The following is a 16,630-nucleotide window of genomic DNA, read 5'->3' as shown; positions in this document are numbered from 1 at the left end:
TTTTACATTGGCTGTGGGCATTGCTGATAAAGCTAGCATTTGTTGCTCATCGCGTATTATTGGCCAGCTAAGTGTTAATAACATTTCTAAGAATCCAGAATCACATGTAGGCCACACCAAATAATGATTAGAGACAAAAAAACTGTAGATGCTGGAATCCAAGGAAGACAGGCAGGAGGCTGGGGGAACACAGCAAGGCAGGCAGCATCAGGAGGGACAGGCAAGAGGCTGGGGGAACACAGCAAGGCAGGCAGCATCAGGAGGGACAGGCAGGAGGCTGGGGGAACACAGCAAGGCAGGCAGCATCAGGAGGGACAGGCAGGAGGCTGGGGGAACACAGCAAGGCAGGCAGCATCAGGAGGGACAGGCAGGAGGCTGGGGGAACACAGCAAGGTGGGCAGCATCAGGAGGGACAGGCAGGAGGCTGGGGGAACACAGCAAGGCAGGCAGCATCAGGAGGGACAGGCAGGAAGCTGGGGGAACACAGCAAGGCAGGCAGCATCAGGAGTTGGAGATGGGTCCTAAAGAAGGGTTACACCTGAAACATCAACTTCTGCACCTCCTGATGCTGCCTGCCTTGCTGTGTTCCCCCAGCCTCCTGCCTGTCTACACCAAATAGTGATGGCAAATTTCCTTCCCTAAAGGACATTAGCAAACTAATTGGAATTTTATATCAATTGATGATAGTACCATGGTCACCGACACTGAGACAAGTTTTAAGGTCCGGTCATATTAGCCAAATTTAAATTCTGTGAGCTGCAAGGTGCGATTTGAACCCATGTTCAAATGGAGCATTAGACTGGGACTTGGCATTATTAATCTGTTGATAAAGTTGAAGTTGTTTTATGCTTTAATCATCTGTATCATTGTCTTTATCTCACATAGTGCAGAAAGTTGCAGGAACCTCTTCCTGAGGACAGCACTATCTCCATACTTGCGTGTCCCTGACACTCTGACACTGCCTACTTCCTGTCCTAGGTCATGTACGATGTTCACGGGTTCCTTGAGAAGAACAGGGACACTTTTCGAGATGACATTCTAAACCTCCTGAAGGATAGCCGGTATGACTGCTTGCTTCCTGGAGCTGGACTTGGCTGGATATTTCACGGATTTAGCAGCTGCCTTAGGGCCCCATGCAGATAATTAGAGTGGATGCAGCACGGCTGAGGAAGGTCCACGGGCAGGGCTTGATGCTTAACTGGGAAGGGAGAACACTGCCGAGACTGGCAGGAGACCGCAGGGTACAAGATGGAGGCACTCTCTCCAGGACTGGGTCAAAGTAAAAATCCTGCATGTCATGGTCCCATAGTGTGGGAGGAGCTAACTGCATAGCAGTCGTGACCAATGCCTCTCAGTATTTGGTTGATAAACAAGCATCGATGGCCTCCGTCCTCTTACCAAATGCCTAACTCAGTGAACATTCCCATGATATCCTCATGTCCCCATCATGTCAGCCCAGATCAGACCGATCAGGGGCTGACTGTTGTCAAAAGAGACAGTCATTAATGTCCAGGTTTGGTCTTGGCTCTATCCCCTCTGTCCACAGGATTGTCAAAATTCAGTTAACAGTCTCTTTCTCTGCCTCGCTCCCTCTTTCTCTCTGTTCCTGTCTGTTTCTCTTTCTGTCTGCCTATCTGACTCTCTTCATCTATCACTCCTTTCTCTCTTTCTCTATATCCCTCTCTGTCCTCCCCACTGTCTCTGTCTGTCTCTCTCTGTGTCTGTCTCCAAAGCTCTCTTTCTCTCACTGTCACTCTCTCTCTGTTTCTCCCTTTCTATATCTGTCTGTCAGTCTCTCTCTCTCTCTCTGGGTCTGTTTTAATGATTACATCTCCAAACTGTGAGAAGCAATTTTCTCGTTATATTGATATCTGCTTGCTGTGTTTATGCCCCATGTTCTGGGATCCTGTATTTCAGGCTGGATTTTATATACGATTTGTTTGAGCGAGTTTACAGTCGTAATAATGGTGACGACACAATGAAGATGGGAACACAGCGGCGCAAACCAACTGTTAGCTCCCAGTTCCGGGTAAGCGTGTGCCCAGCTTACCCTTGAACCCTGACTCTTTCAGCTAAGACACCTTGACCCCTGAAACCGTGACCCCCCACTTACTCATGACCTCACAAGCCCTGATCTCCTACTCTGAACCCTGACACCATGACAATCAAATCCTGACCCCTCAACCCATGAAATTTTGACTTTTAACCTGTTGAGTCCTAAACACTAGACTACTCAAACTCTGACCCCCTTACCTTCAAAGTACTGATCCCTGACCTCTGAAGCTTTGACCCCCTGACTATCTGATTCCTTGTGCCTTGACCAACCCACAAAGTTATTTGCTGACATCATCCCTTTCTCCCCAGGACTGATGATATTCACCCCAGGTGGAATTAACAAAATTTGAGAATTCCCTTGACTTGGTGCCAAAGGGAACACAATTTTCAAAAGGGCTTGGGATTTTGGATAGTTTCTGCTTGGACAGTAGTATTTCCATCCTTCACTTCTGAGCTCTCCATGCACCCTCAGCACACTGACTCAGCCCTTCTATGCTGGGGGTGGGGAGGAGGAGTGGGGTTGTGTGATAGAGGGGAAGGGTGGATAAGGGTGAGGCTGAGAAGATTTGTTGGAGTGACTGACTGCGTTGGTGGCGCTGATGGAGATTATGCTGATTCTTCCCTCACCACTGTGTTTGTTCCCTCTAGGACTCTCTGCACTCACTCATGGCAACCCTCAGCTCTTCAAATCCCTTTTTCATTCGCTGCATCAAACCCAACAATCAAAAGGTGAGCTCAGTATTACACTGTGAAGTTAAGAGGGAATTTGAGGGAGTGATCAATTGCACATTGTAAAGTTTGGGCAGTGGCATGCGATGTGGTTTCTTTAAGTGTGAGAGCTCCCCAGGCACATGTCACTTCTAGTTTCAGCTCTGTGCTTTGTGTTATGACCATAATATAAGAGCAGGAATATGCCTTTGGCCCCTTGAGCCTGCTCCACCAATCAGTAGGATTACATCTGATCTGACCTCTCCCACATCCCCTTTCCTGTCTGTTCCCCTTAACCCTTGAATCCCCAACTGATCAAGAATCTCTCTGACAGCCTTAAATATCCACGCGGACTCTGCCCCCACAGCTCTCTGTGGCAAGGAGTTCCAAAGACTCCCAATCCTCTGAAAGAAGAAATTCCTCCTCCTCTCGGTCTACAATTGGTACCCTTTATTCTGAGACTTTGCCCTATGGTCCTAGACTCTCCCATAGGAGGCAAGAACCTCTCAGCATTGACCCTGCCAAACCCCTTAAGAATCTGATATGTTTCAATTCCAGTGAGTAAAGTCCGAACCTGTTTAGTCTCTGTGGATAAGAGAATCCCGCCATACTGGAAATCATCCTTTTCTGAACAGCCTCCAGCAGAATAATATCTAACAAATTAAACTGCTCACAGTACCCCTGACGTGTCTCAGTAGCACCTTGTACAGTTGGAGTAAGATTTCCCTGTTGACCTCAGGATTACTCTGAAAATGGAGTGAGATTCTCTGCTGATTGAGAAAAGCAACTAATAGAATCCTGAGGGGCATATTAATCCTGGGGATGTGATCAAAGGACTGTATGGTAATGCCAGGGCTTGAGACTTACGAGTAGTGAATGGGAACTGAATTAGCAGATTGTGATAGACATTGTTTTCAATTAGCTGGCACACTAAAAATCTTAGAATTGTCTGATCCTGCCAGTTTGTCTATCTGCTCCCTTCATCTCATGAATAATATGCAGCACATAGCAATTGGTTGGGACATTTTTGGAATATTGCCTGCAATTCTGATCTCCTTCCTATCAGAAAAATGTTGTGAAACTTGAAAAGGTTCAGAAAAGATTTACAAGGATATTGCCAGGGTTGGAGGATTTGAGCTATAGGGAGAAGTTGAATACGCTGTCTGTGTGGAGTTTGCACAGTCTCCCTGTGTCTGCGTGGGATTCCTCCGGGTGCTCCGGTTTCCTGCCACAGTCCAAAGATGTGCAGCTTAAGTGAATTGGACGTGCTAAATTGCCCATAGTGTTGGTCAGAGGAAAATGGTTCTGGGTGGGTTACTCTTCGGAGGTTCGGTCTGGACTTGTTGGGCCAAATGGTCTGTTTCCACACAGTAGGGAATCTAATCTAATCTAAGTAAGGCTGGGCTGTTTTCCCTGGAGCATTGGAGATTGAGGGGTGACCTTTCAGAGGTTTATAAAATCATGAGGGGCATGAGTAGGGTAAAAAGACAAAGTCTTTTCGCTGGGGTGGGGGAGTCCAGAACTAGAGGACATAGGTTTAGGGTGAGAGGGGAAAGATATATAAGGGACCTAAGGGGCAACTTTTTCACACAGAGGGTGGTGCATGTACGGTCTGAGCTGCCAGAGGAAGTAGTGGAGGCTGGTACAATTACAAAATTTAAAATACTTCTGGATGGGTATATGAATAGGAAGGATTTGGAGGGATATGGGCCAGATGCTGGCAAATGGAACTAGATTGGGTTGTGATATCTGGTTGGCATGGACGAGTCTGTTTCGGTGCTGTACATCTCTATGACTCTATAATTGTACTTCTGAGGCCCTGTAGGGCTCTGGTCAGAACACATTTGGAATATTGTGTGCAGTTTTGGGCCCTATATCCCTGGAAGGATGTACTGGCCCTGGAATGGGTCCAGAGAAGGTTCCCAAGAATGATCCCAGGAATGAAAAGCTTAACAGATGAGGAACATTTGAGGACTTTGGGTCTATACTCAATGGAGTTTAGAAGGATGAGAGGGGGATCTAATTGAAGCTTACAGAGTACTGAATGGACAAAGTGGATGCTGGGAAGATGTTTCCATTGGTAGGAGAGATTAAGACCCGAGGGCACAGCCTTGGAGTTTTTAGACCTTCTAAAAGATCTTTTAGAATGGAGGTAAGGAGAAATTTCTTCAGCCAGAGAGTGGTGAATCTATGGAATTCACTCCCACAGAAGGTTGTGGAGACCAGGTCATTGAGTATATTTAAGATGGAGATAGTTAGATTCTTGAGTATCAAGGGGATCAAGGGTTACAGAGAGAAAGAGGGAGAACGGGGTTGAGAAATTTATCAGCCATGATTGAATGGCGGAGCAGACTTGATAGGCCGAATGGCCTAATTTCTGCTCCTATAGTCTTAGGGTCCAATTGTAGGGATGTACATGAACAAATAAGGCCACATCAAAATACTGCAGGTGCTAAAATATGGAATAACAATTGCAAATGCAAGAAATATTCACTGAATCTCTCTTCAGAGCTGGTTCTAGATCTGCTGAGTATTTTCAGCATTTTCTGTTTTTTATACAATCGGGGAGACAAAGCCCCTGGGGAGATACAGCCCCTGGGGAGACACGGCCAGTGGAGAGACACGGTCATGGGGTGACACGGCCCCTGGGGAGACATGGTCATGGGGAGACCCGGCTCCTGAGGAGACAAAGCCCCTGGGGAGACCTGGTCACTGGGAGACATGGTCCCTGGGGAGACCTGGCCCCTGGGGAGAGCCGGTCACAGGGAGACCCGGCCCCTGGGGAGACCCGGCCCCTGGGGAGACCTGGCCCCTGAGGAGACACGGCCCCTGTGATAATATGCCTGTGGGGCAAAGAAAATAAGTTGGGAGTTTGTTTCTTGAGTGTTTTGAAGTTGGTGTTCTCTGGGATTCAGAACAATTACTCCGAGGAAATTGATATCTTAGGGACCAACTTGCTTGGATAAGTACATTTGGGAGTGGAGGTGCAGAAAATTTCAAAGATAATGAAGAATTTTCTTTTGTAATTCCCAGAGGCCGCAACTGTTTGATGAGGGATTTGTTCGGAACCAGCTACGTTATTCTGGGATGCTTGAAATGGTGAAAATTCGACGTGCAGGATTCCCGGTCCGACGACCTTTCCAGGAATTTTATCTGAGGTGCAAGTTAGAATTTCCCACCATCTTGTGACCCTTTCTAAAAAAAGTGTTTAAATATCTATCATATTTCAGAGTTCTCTGTCAGAGACCAAGCATTAGGAGAGACGATAATGAAGTGTTGGTTTGTTGGGTTATTGAGAGCAACGGCCTAGCAGGGGTAAGCTGCAGTGACCGTGTCTCTGGCACGAGGTCCGGCTCTGAGGCTCAGAAGGGAAAGGGGGAGAGGAGGAGAGCGCTAGTTATAGGAGACTCTATAGTTAGAGGGACGGACAGGCGGGTCTGTGGACATGGGCGAGACTCTCGGATGGTTTGTTGCCTCCCGGGTGCCAGAGTGCACGTTGGCACCAACAACATAGGTAGGAAGAGGGGTGGGGAGGTCATTCAGGAGCTCAGGGAGTTAGGCTAAAAGCTAGGACAGACAGAGTCGCCATCTGTGGGTTGTTGCCGGTGCCACGTGACAGTGAGGCAAGGAATAGGGAGAGAGTGCAGTTGAACACGTGGCTGCAAGGATGGTGTAGGAGGGAGGGCTTCAGGTATCTGGACAATTGGACTGAATTCTGGGGAAGGTGGGACCTGTACAAGCAGGACGGGTTGCACCTGAACCAGAAGGGCACCAATATCCTGGGGGGTAGGTTTGCTAGCACTCTTCGGGGGGGGGTTAAACTAATTTGGCAGGGGGATGGGATCCGGACTTGTAGTCCAGCAAGTAGGCTAGCTGTTTGTCAGGATGTCCAAAAATGTAGGGAGGCTGTGGAGAAGGTAGCACTGACAGGGAATACTTGCGGACACAGAGATGTGCTCAAGTGTGTATACTTCAACGCAAGGAGTATCAGAAATAAGGTGGGTGACCTTAAGGCGTGGATCGGTACCTGGGACTACGATGTTGTGGCCATCACGGAAACGTGGATAGAAGAGGGACAGGAATGGTTGTTGGAGGTTCCTGGTTACAGATGTTTCAGTAAGATTAGGGAGGGTAGTAAAAAAGGAGGGGGTGTGACGTTGCTAATTAGAAATGGTATAACGGCTGCAGAAAGGCAGTTCGAGGGGGATCTGCCTTTGGAGGTAGTATGGGCTGAAGTCAGAAATAGGAAAGGAGCAGTCACCTTGTTGGGTGTTTACTATAGGCCCCCCAATAGCAGCAGCAGAGATGTGGAGAAACAGATTGGGAAACAGATTTTGGAAAGGTGCAGAAGCCACAGGGTAGTAGTCATGGGCGATTTCAACTTCCCAAACATTGATTGGAAGCTCTTTAGATCAAGTAGATTGGATGGGGCAGTGTTTGTGCAGTGTGTCCAGGAAGCTTTTCTAACTCAGTATGTAGATTGTCCGACCAGAGGGGAGGCCATATTGGATTTGGTACTTGGTAACGAACCGGGACAAGTGATGGGCTTGTTAGTGGGTGAACATTTTGGTGATGGTGACCACAATTCTGTGACTTTCACCTTGGTTATGGAGAGAGATAGGTGCGTGCAACAGGGTAGGTTTTACAATTGGGGGAAGGGTAATTACGATGCTGTAAGACAGGATCTGAGGAGCAGAAGTTGGGAGCATAGGTGTCAGGGAAGGATGTCGTGGAAATGTGGAACTTTTTCAAGGAACAGATACGACGTGTCCTTGATATGTATGTACCTGTCAGGCAGGAAAGAGATGGTCGTGTGAGGGAACCTTGGTTGACGAGGGAGGTTGAATGTCTTGTAAGGAGGAAGAAGGAGGCTTACATAAGGTTGAGGAAACAAGGTTCAGACAGAGCGTTGGAGGGACACAGGATAGCCAGGAGGGAGCTGAAGAAAGGGATTAGGAGAGCTAAGAGAGGGCATGAAAAATCTTTGGCGGATAGGATCAAGGATAACCCCAAGGCATTTTATGCGTATGTGAGAAACATGAGAATGACGAGAACGAGGGTAGGTCCGATCAAGGACAGTAGTGGGAGACTGTGTATTGAGTCGGAAGGGATAAGTGAGTTCTTGAATGAGTACTTTTCTTCAGTATTTACAAACAAGAGGGACCGTATTGTTGAAGAGGAGAATGTGAAATGGACTGGTAAGCTAGAGGAGATACTTGTTAGGAAGGAAGATGTTTTGGACATTTTGAATAACTTGAGGATAGACAAGTCCCCCGGGCCTGACGGGATATATCCTAGGATTATGTGGGAAGCAAGAGAGGAAATTGCAGAACCGTTGGCAATGATCTTTTCGTCTTCACTGTCAACAGGGGTGGTACCAGGGGACTGGAGAGTGGCGAATGTTGTGCCCCTGTTCTAAAAAGGCAATAGGGATAACCCCGGGAATTACAGGCCAGTTAGTCTTACTTCGGTGGTAGGCAAAGTAATGGAAAGGGTACTGAGGGATAGGATTTATGAGTATCTGGAAAGACACTGCATGATTAGGGACAGCCAGCACGGATTTGTGAAGGGTAGGTCTTGCCTTACAAGTTTTATTGAATTCTTTGAGGAGGTGACCAAGCATGTGGATGAGGGTAGAGCAGTGGATGTAGTGTACATGGATTTTAGTAAGGCATTTGATAAGGTTCCCCATGGTAGGCTTATGCGGAAAGTCAGGAGGCATGGGATAGTGGGAAGTTTGGCCAGTTGGATAGAGAACTGGCTAACTGTTCGAAGTCAGAGAGTGGTGGTAGATGGTAAATATTCAGCCTGGAGCCCAGTTACAAGTGGAGTTCCGCAGGGATCAGTTCTGGGTCCTCTGCTGTTTGTAATTTTTATTAATGACTTGGAAGAGGGAGTCGAAGGGTGGGTCAGTAAATTTGCAGATGATACGAAGATTGGTGGAGTTGTGGATAGTGAGGAGGGCTGTTGTCGGCTGCAAAGGCACTTAGATATGATGCAGAGCTGGGCTGAGGAGTGGCAGATGGAGTTCAACCCTGCCAGGTGTGAGGTTGTCCATTTTGGAAAGACAAATAAGAATGAGGAATACAGGGTTAACGGTAGGGTTCCTAGTAAGATTAGATTTTTTTTAGATTAGATTACATTACAGTGTGGAAACAGGCCCTTCGGCCCAACAAGTCCACACCGACCCGCCGAAGCGCAACCCACCCATACCCCTACATTTACCCCTTCACCTAACACTACGGGCAATTTAGCATGGCCAATTAACCTAACCTGCACATCTTTGGACTGTGGGAGGAAACCGGAGCACCTGGAGGAAACCCACGCAGACACGGGGAGAATGTGCAAACTCCACACAGTCAGTCGCCTGAGGCGGCAATTGAACTCGGGTCTCCGGCGCTGTGAGGCAGTAGTGCTAACCACTGTGCCACCGTGCCGCCAACTAAGGTGGAGGAGCAGAGGGATCTTGGGGTCTATGTTCATAGATCTTTGAAAGTTGCCACTCAGGTGGATAGAGCTTGTAAGAAGGCCTATGGTGTATTAGCGTTCATTAGCAGAGGGATTGAATTCAAGAGTCGTGAAGTGATGTTACAGCTGTACAGGACTTTGGTTTGGCCACATTTGGAGTACTATGTGCAGTTCTGGTCGCCTCACTTTAGGAAAGATGTGGAAGCTTTGGAGAGGGTGCAGAGAAGATTTACCAGGATGTTGCCTGGAATGGAGAATAGGTTGTACGAGGATAGGTTGAGAGTGTTAGGCCTTTTCTCATTGGAACGGAGAATTATGAGGGGTGACTTGATAGAGGTGTATAAGATGATCAGGGGAATAGATAGAGTAGACAATCAGAAACTTTTACCCTGGGTACAACAGAGTGTTACAAGGGGACATAAATTTAAGGTGAAGGGTGGAAGATATAGGGGAGATGTCAAGGGTAGGTTCTTTACCCAGAGAGTGATGGGGGCATGGAATGCGCTGCCTGTGGGAGTGGCAGAGTCAGAATCATTGGTGACCTTTAAGTGGCAATTGGATAGGTACATGGATGGGTGCTTAAGCTAGGACAAATGTTCGGCACAACATCGTGGGCCAAAGGGCCTGTTCTGTGCTGTATTGTTCTATGTTCTATGACATGGGAAATTGACGGGAAATCACAGGAGTTAGCGATTGGAAATACTCTGGTGGAGATATCCATCTGAGTTCCCCTGTGTCTCCCTATATCTATGTCTCTCTCTGTGTTTCTATAATCTGCTGTGTTTCTGTTTCTCTCACTATCCCTGACTGTTTGTATACAAATAGAATCATAGAAGCACACAGTACAGAAAAGGACCTTTGACTCATTGGGTCGGTACCAACAAAAGTCTCTGTGTTTCTGTCTCATTGACTGTATCTTCGTGTGTCTCTGTGTCTGTGTCACCCTATATTTCTGTCTCTCTTTGTAGTTCTGTGCCTCTCTCTCTAGTATTTTAATTCTCGTGTGGAACGTGTGTGTCTCTGGCTGGTCAGTATTTATTGCTAATCCCTAGTTGCCCTTGGAAGGTCTAATGCAGGGGTGAAGTCAACAGTTAATGGCAGGACCCTTAGTACCATCAACATACCGAGGGATCTCGGGGAACAGGTCCATAGTTTCCTGAAAGTGGCAACACAACTGGATAAGGTGGTCAAGGTGGCATATGACATGCTTGCCTTCATCGGTTAGGGAACAGAGTATAAAAATTGGCAAGTTGAGTTGGAGTTGTATAGAATTATAGTCAGGCCACATTTGGAATATTGTGTGCAGTTCCAGTTGCCACACTACCGGAAGGATGTGGAGGCTTTGGAGAAGATACAGGAACAGTTTACCAGGATGTGTCCTGGTTTGGAGGGTATTAGCCTTGAGGAGAGATTGGACAAGCTTGGATTGTTTTTATTTGAACATCAAAGGATGAGGGGCGACTGATAGAAGTTTACAAAATTATGAGATGCTTGGATAGAATGGATAGTCTGAGTCTTTTTCCCAGGGGAGAAATGTCAATTACTCAGGGACATAGGTTGAAGGTAAAAGGGGGTAAGTTTAAAGGAGATGTGAGAGGCAGGTTTTTCACACAGACAGTGGGAGGTGCCTGGAATGTGTTGCCAGAGGATGTTGTAGAGGTAGATACATGAATAAATGGGGAATAGAGGGATTCAGATCATGGAGAGGGAAATGGCTTTTAGTTTAGAAAGGCACAATATGTCGGCACAGTTTTGGTGAGCAGAGGGACCTGTTCCTGTGCTGTACTGTTCTTTGTATCTTTCCATTCACCATATACTTTGCCCAAAGACAAATCCTTACTGAGTACCAATCTCCATCCTGAGCTGATCCTGGCAGGTTTGTCAGTGGTGGTATAGCATTGCTGACCAATCTCAGAGTAAGGTGGTGAGTGAGGAATCAAGCCTGTGCTGTAGGTATTATTCTAAGCTATACGCTGATTGACTGGCCAACTGAACTAAACAATTCCGTATACTCCCAGCATCTGCCCTCCATAAACTTGGTTGATTCAAATCTCATGTCCTAATTTCAACAACACACAGGTCTTATTTCCTACATTGATTTTAAAATTCTCCTTGTGTTCAAATCCCTCCTTCCTATTTCTCTAATCTCTGAGATCTCTGTGCTCCTTTGGTTCTGGACTATTACGCATTCCCAATTTTAATCATCATCATTGGCAACTGTTCCCTAGCTACTGGGTCTAAATTCTGGAATTGCCTCCCTGAACCTGTTGATCATCTGATCTTATGTGTCACAGTGAAACGTTTTCTTTGATAATGCTCTTGTAAAGCACTTTGGAGAATGTTATTACGTTAAATAGACTATATCATGCAGGTGTTGTTGTATTTGGTCTGTAAGGTATTGCTGTGCCCAGGTAATCAGGGCAGTGCAGCCTTGGAAGGGTGATGTTGATGGACAGCTGTCTGTGCACTCCCACCACATTCTTGTCTGGATGCACATCACCACCAAATGCAAAGTGAACTATTTCCACCTTGCTTTTTATTCCTCCTTAGGTACAAGATGCTCCTGAAAAATCATAAGATCCCGGAGGATGGGAAGGAGCGCTGCACAATGCTGCTAAAACTCTATGACGGGACCAATTCTCACTGGCGTATGGGAAAGTCCAAGGTTAGTTAACACAGTTAGTGTGTATTAGTCCTGTTAGTGCATGTAGACAGACCGACGAGGGGAGAGGCCATTTTGGATTTGGTGCTCGGCAACGAGCCAGAACAGGTTTCAGATCTCGCGGTGGGAGAGCACTTTGGTGAAAGTGATCACAACTGCCTCACATTTAGCAGAGCCTTGGAGAGTGAAAGGTGCAGTTACTGAGGGAAGATATTTAATTGGGGAAAAGGAAACTATGACGCTATCAGACAGGAATTGGGAAGTACAAACTGGGAGCAATTGTTCCATAGAAAGGGCACAACAGACATGTGGAGATTATTTAAGGAACAGTTGTTGCGAGTGATGTACAAATTCTTTCCTCTGAGACAGGTAAGAGGGGGTCAGATTAAGGAACCTTGGATGATGAGAACAGAGGAGCTTCTTGTCAAAAGGAGGAAGGCAGTTTACGTAAGGTGGAGGTAGCAAAGGCTTGCTAGAAAGGAACTCAGAAATGGACTGAGGAGAAGGGAGAAAGTGAGGACTGCAGATGCTGGAGATCAGAGCTTAAAAATGTGTTGCTGGAAAAGCGCAGCAGGTCAGGCAGCATCCAAGGAGCAGGAGAATCGACGTTTCGGGCATGAGCCCTTCTTCAGGAATCCTGAAGAAGGGCTCATGCCCAAAACGTCGATTCTCCTGCTCCTTGGATGCTGCCTGACCTGCTGCGCTTTTCCAGCAACACATTATCAGCATGGACTGAGGAGAGCCAGGAGGGTGCACTAAAAAGGGTTGGCAGGAAGAATTAGGGAGAACCCAAAGGCTTTTACTCATATGTGAGGAATAAGAGAATGATCAGGGAGAAGGTAGGGCCGATCAGGGATAGCGGAGGGAACATGTGCGTGGAGACTGAGCAGATAGGGGAAGCCTAAATGAGTTTTTTGCTTCGGTTTTCACAAGGAAAGTGACCTTGTTGTAAATGAAAACTTAGAGGAGCTGGGATACAGTCCTGACCAGATCAAGATTGATGAAGATGATGTGCTGCAAATTTTGGAAAACATTAAGATTGATAAGTCCCCAGGACCAGACCAGATTTATCCTAGACTGCTCCAGGAAGTGAGAAAGGAGGTTGCTAAGCCGCTGGCAAGGATCTTTGCCTCCTCACTCTCCACAGGAGTCATACTGGAGGATTGGAAGGAGGAAAATGTTGTTCCACTTTTCAAGAAGGGTAATAGGGAAATCCCTGGCAATTACAGACCAGTCAGTCTTACGTCTGTGGTCAGCAAAGTTGTGGAAAGAATTCTGAGGGATAGGATTTATGACTATTTGGCAAAGCATAGTGTGATTAAAGGCAGTCAGCATGGCTTTGTGAGGGGCAGGTCATGCCTCACAAATCTTATTGAGTTCTTTGAGGAGGTGTCAAGCCAGGTCGACGACGGTCGAGCAGTGGATGTGGTGTATATGGATTTCAGCAAAGCATTTGATAGGGTTCCCCATGGTAGGCTCATTCATAAAGTCAGGAAGTATGGAATACAGGGAGATTTGGCTATCTGGATTCAGAACTGGCTGGCTGACAGAAGGCAGAGAGTGGTTGTAGATGGAAAGTATTCTGCCTGGAAGACAGTTTTGAGTGGGGTCCCGCAGGGCTCTGTTCTTGGGCCTCTGCTCTTTGGAGTTTTTATAAATGACTTGGATGGGGAGGTTGAGGGGTGGGTTAGTAAATTTGCAGATGACACAGAGGTTGGAGTTGTTGTCGATAGTATAGAGGGCTACTGCAGGCTGCAGCGCGACATAGACAGGATGCAGAGCTGGGCTGACAAATGGCAGATGGAGTTCAACCTGAATAAATGCGAAGTGATGCATTTTAGAAGGTTGAACTCGAATGCTGAATATAGGATTAAAGACAGGATTCTTGGCAGTGTGGAGGAACAGAGGGATCTGGGTGTGCAAGTACATAAATCCCTCAAAGTTGGCACCCAAGTGGATAGGGTTGTTAAGAAAGCATATGGTGTTTTGGCTTTTATTAACAGGGGGATCGAGTTTAAGAGCCATGAGGTTTTGCTGCAGCTCTACAAGTCCCACACTTGGAATATTGTGTCCAGTTCTGGTTGCCCTACTATAGGAAAGAAACAGAGCTTTGGAGAGGGTGCAAAGAAGGTTTACCAGGACACTGCCTGTACTGGAGGGCTTGCCTTATGAAGAAAGATTGAATAAGCTCAGACATTTCTCTCTGGAGAGAAGGAGGAAGAGAGGAGACCTGATTGAGGTGTACAAAATAATGAGAGGAATAGATAGTGTCAATAGCGGGGTAAAAACAATGACTGCAGATGCTGGAAACCAGATTCTGGATTAGTGGTGCTGGAAGAGCACAGCAATTCAGGCAGCATCCGAGGACAGGCAAAATCCAATAGCCACAGACTTTTCCCCAGGGCAGGATTGACTGGTACGAGGAGTCATAGTTTGAAGATATTAGGAGGAAGGTATAAAGGAGACATCAGAGGTAGGTTTTTTACGCAGAGAGATGTGAATGCATGGAATGCGTTGCCAGCGGTGGTGCTGGAAGCAGAGTCATTGGGGACATTTAAGCGACTGCTGGACATGCACATGGATAGCAGTGAGTTGAGGGGTGCGTAGGTTAAATTACTATATTTTACATTAAGATTGGGTCTCGGCACAACATCGTGAGCCTAAGGGCTTGTTCTGTGCTGGACTTTTCTATGCTCTATGTTAACCTAGTTAGTATATGTAACCCAGCTTAAAGATAATAAACTCAGTTAGAAAATGTCACCGCGGGTTAGGGAATAAAAACTGAAAAAACTGCGATTGCTGTAAATCAGAAACAAAACCAGAAATTGCTGAAAAAGCTCAGCAGGTCTAGCAGCATCTGTGAAGGGAAATCAGAGTTAATGTTTCAGGTTTGGTGACCCTTCCTCGGAACTGATGGTAGCTAGGAAGATATCAATTTAGCTACAGACGATTAAGTGAGGGAGAGGGAATAAGGAGCAAACAACAAGTGGGAGCGAGCCCAAAGAAAGTGAAGACAAACAGTTGGACAACATCTGTGGAGAGAGAAACAGTTAATGTTTCAGATCAGGTCTGACTTCTTAAGAACTTCAGCAGATTGCTTGCATCTTTCTCAGTGAAAACAGACACAAAGTAATAATTTGGCTCCTTTTGCCATGTCTCTATTTCCTACTGCACTGATAATATGATCAGCATATTAGTAAGGTTTAGATACATCAGGCAGTTTCTAAAAACTTCATTCACAGGATGTGGTTATCATTGGCTTAGCCAGAACTAATTGCCCACTCACCAAAGGATTCTGAAGTAGAGTGGTGTTGGAAAAGCACAGCAGTTCAGGCAGCATTCGAGGAGCAGGAAAATCGACGTTTCGGGCAAAAGCCCCTCATCAGGAATACAGTATTCCTGATGAAGGGCTTTTGCCTGAAACGTCGATTTCCCTGCTTCTCAGATGCTGCCTGAACTGCTGTGCTTTTCCAACACCACTCTACTTCAGAATCTGGTTTCCAGCATCTGCAGTCATTGTTTTTACCCACTCACCAACCATGTTGCAGACCAGGTAAGGATGGCAGTTTCCTTCCCTAAAGGACATTAGTGAACCAGATGGGTTTTTCCCTCAACAATGGTTTCAGAGTCATCATTAGACTCTTAATCCTGTCACTGTGGCATTTGAACCTGGATCCTCAGAACATTACCTGCGTCCCTGGGTTAATTGTCTCATGTATTACCACTAGGCCATTGCCTACCCTGGCCGTTACCATATTGAAAAATGTATGAAATGTTTGGGCGTAGCGAAGAGTAGCTGATTAATTTCTAGGCTACCAAGTCTGCTATTAATCAGGAGCGAAGGGAAGATTGGAGCCAGGCTAACATGATTATCATGGTCACCTCAATTTGTATATGCACTGAATTGGTGCTTACTCGGGTTAACTGGTCTATTCGAAGATTGAACTCATCCATTACTGTATTACCCATGCTACACACTTCAATAATCTCCTGATTAATACCATGGCCCACACTACTATACTATTTAGTGGCCTGCAAGTAACTAATCTTTTTACTTAAAAACTTTTTTCTTAGGGTGCATGGAATCCAAGGGGAGCTGGCAAATTGGATACACAATTGGCTCGATGGCAGGAAGCAGAGGGTAATAGAGGAGGGATAGTTATTGGACTGGAGGCCTGTGACCAGTGGAGTGCCTCAGGGGTCGGTGCTGGGCCATTACTGTTTGTTATCTATATCAATGATTTGGATGAGAATGTACAAGGCATGGTTAGTAAGTTTGCAGATGACACTAAAATAGGCGATATTGTGTACAGTGAGGAAGGTTCTCAGAAATTGCAGCAGGACCATTATCAGTTGGGGAAGTGGGCCGAGAAATGGCAAATAGAGTTTAATGTTTCGAGCAAAAGCCCAAAAGCTTTTGCCTGAAACGTCAATTTTTCGGCTCTCCGGATGCTTCCTGACCTGCTGTGCTTTTCCAGCACCACTCTGATCTAGAGCTGGAAATGTGTTGCTGGAAAAGCGCAGCAGGTCAGGCAGCATCCAGGGAACAGGAGAATCGACGTTTCGGGCATAAGCCCTTCTTCAGGAAGAAGAAGGGCTTATGCCCGAAACGTCGATTCTCCTGTTCCCTGGATGCTGCCTGACCTGCTGCGCTTTTCCAGCAACACATTTCCAGCTCTGATCTCCAGCATCTGCAGACCTCACTTTCTCCACTCTGATCTAGACTCTGGTTTTAGC

At 46.5% G+C, this 16,630-nt stretch overlaps 1 protein-coding gene across 3 annotated transcripts in view; it reads left to right on the top strand.

Moving 5' to 3' along the window:
- myo10l3 (myosin X, like 3) overlaps positions 1–16,630 on the top strand; it is a 234,138-nt gene that overhangs the window by 100,240 nt on the left and 117,268 nt on the right. For all 3 annotated transcript variants that reach the window (XM_043694412.2, XM_087989442.1, XM_087989443.1), the window contains 5 exons: positions 979–1,061; positions 1,918–2,029; positions 2,704–2,784; positions 5,797–5,921; positions 11,782–11,896. In XM_043694412.2, coding sequence (XP_043550347.1) covers positions 979–1,061; positions 1,918–2,029; positions 2,704–2,784; positions 5,797–5,921; positions 11,782–11,896 — 516 coding nt within the window. The remainder of the gene's footprint in view (positions 1–978; positions 1,062–1,917; positions 2,030–2,703; positions 2,785–5,796; positions 5,922–11,781; positions 11,897–16,630) is intronic.

The sequence above is a fragment of the Chiloscyllium plagiosum genome, unplaced genomic scaffold (assembly GCF_037043375.1).
Source record: "Chiloscyllium plagiosum isolate Xiang-an unplaced genomic scaffold, Cpla_swu_hap1 HiC_scaffold_7, whole genome shotgun sequence".
Classification (NCBI taxonomy): Eukaryota; Metazoa; Chordata; class Chondrichthyes; order Orectolobiformes; family Hemiscylliidae; genus Chiloscyllium; species Chiloscyllium plagiosum.
The sequence above is the reverse complement of the archived record's forward strand: the minus strand, read 5'-3'. Positions and strand labels throughout refer to the sequence as shown.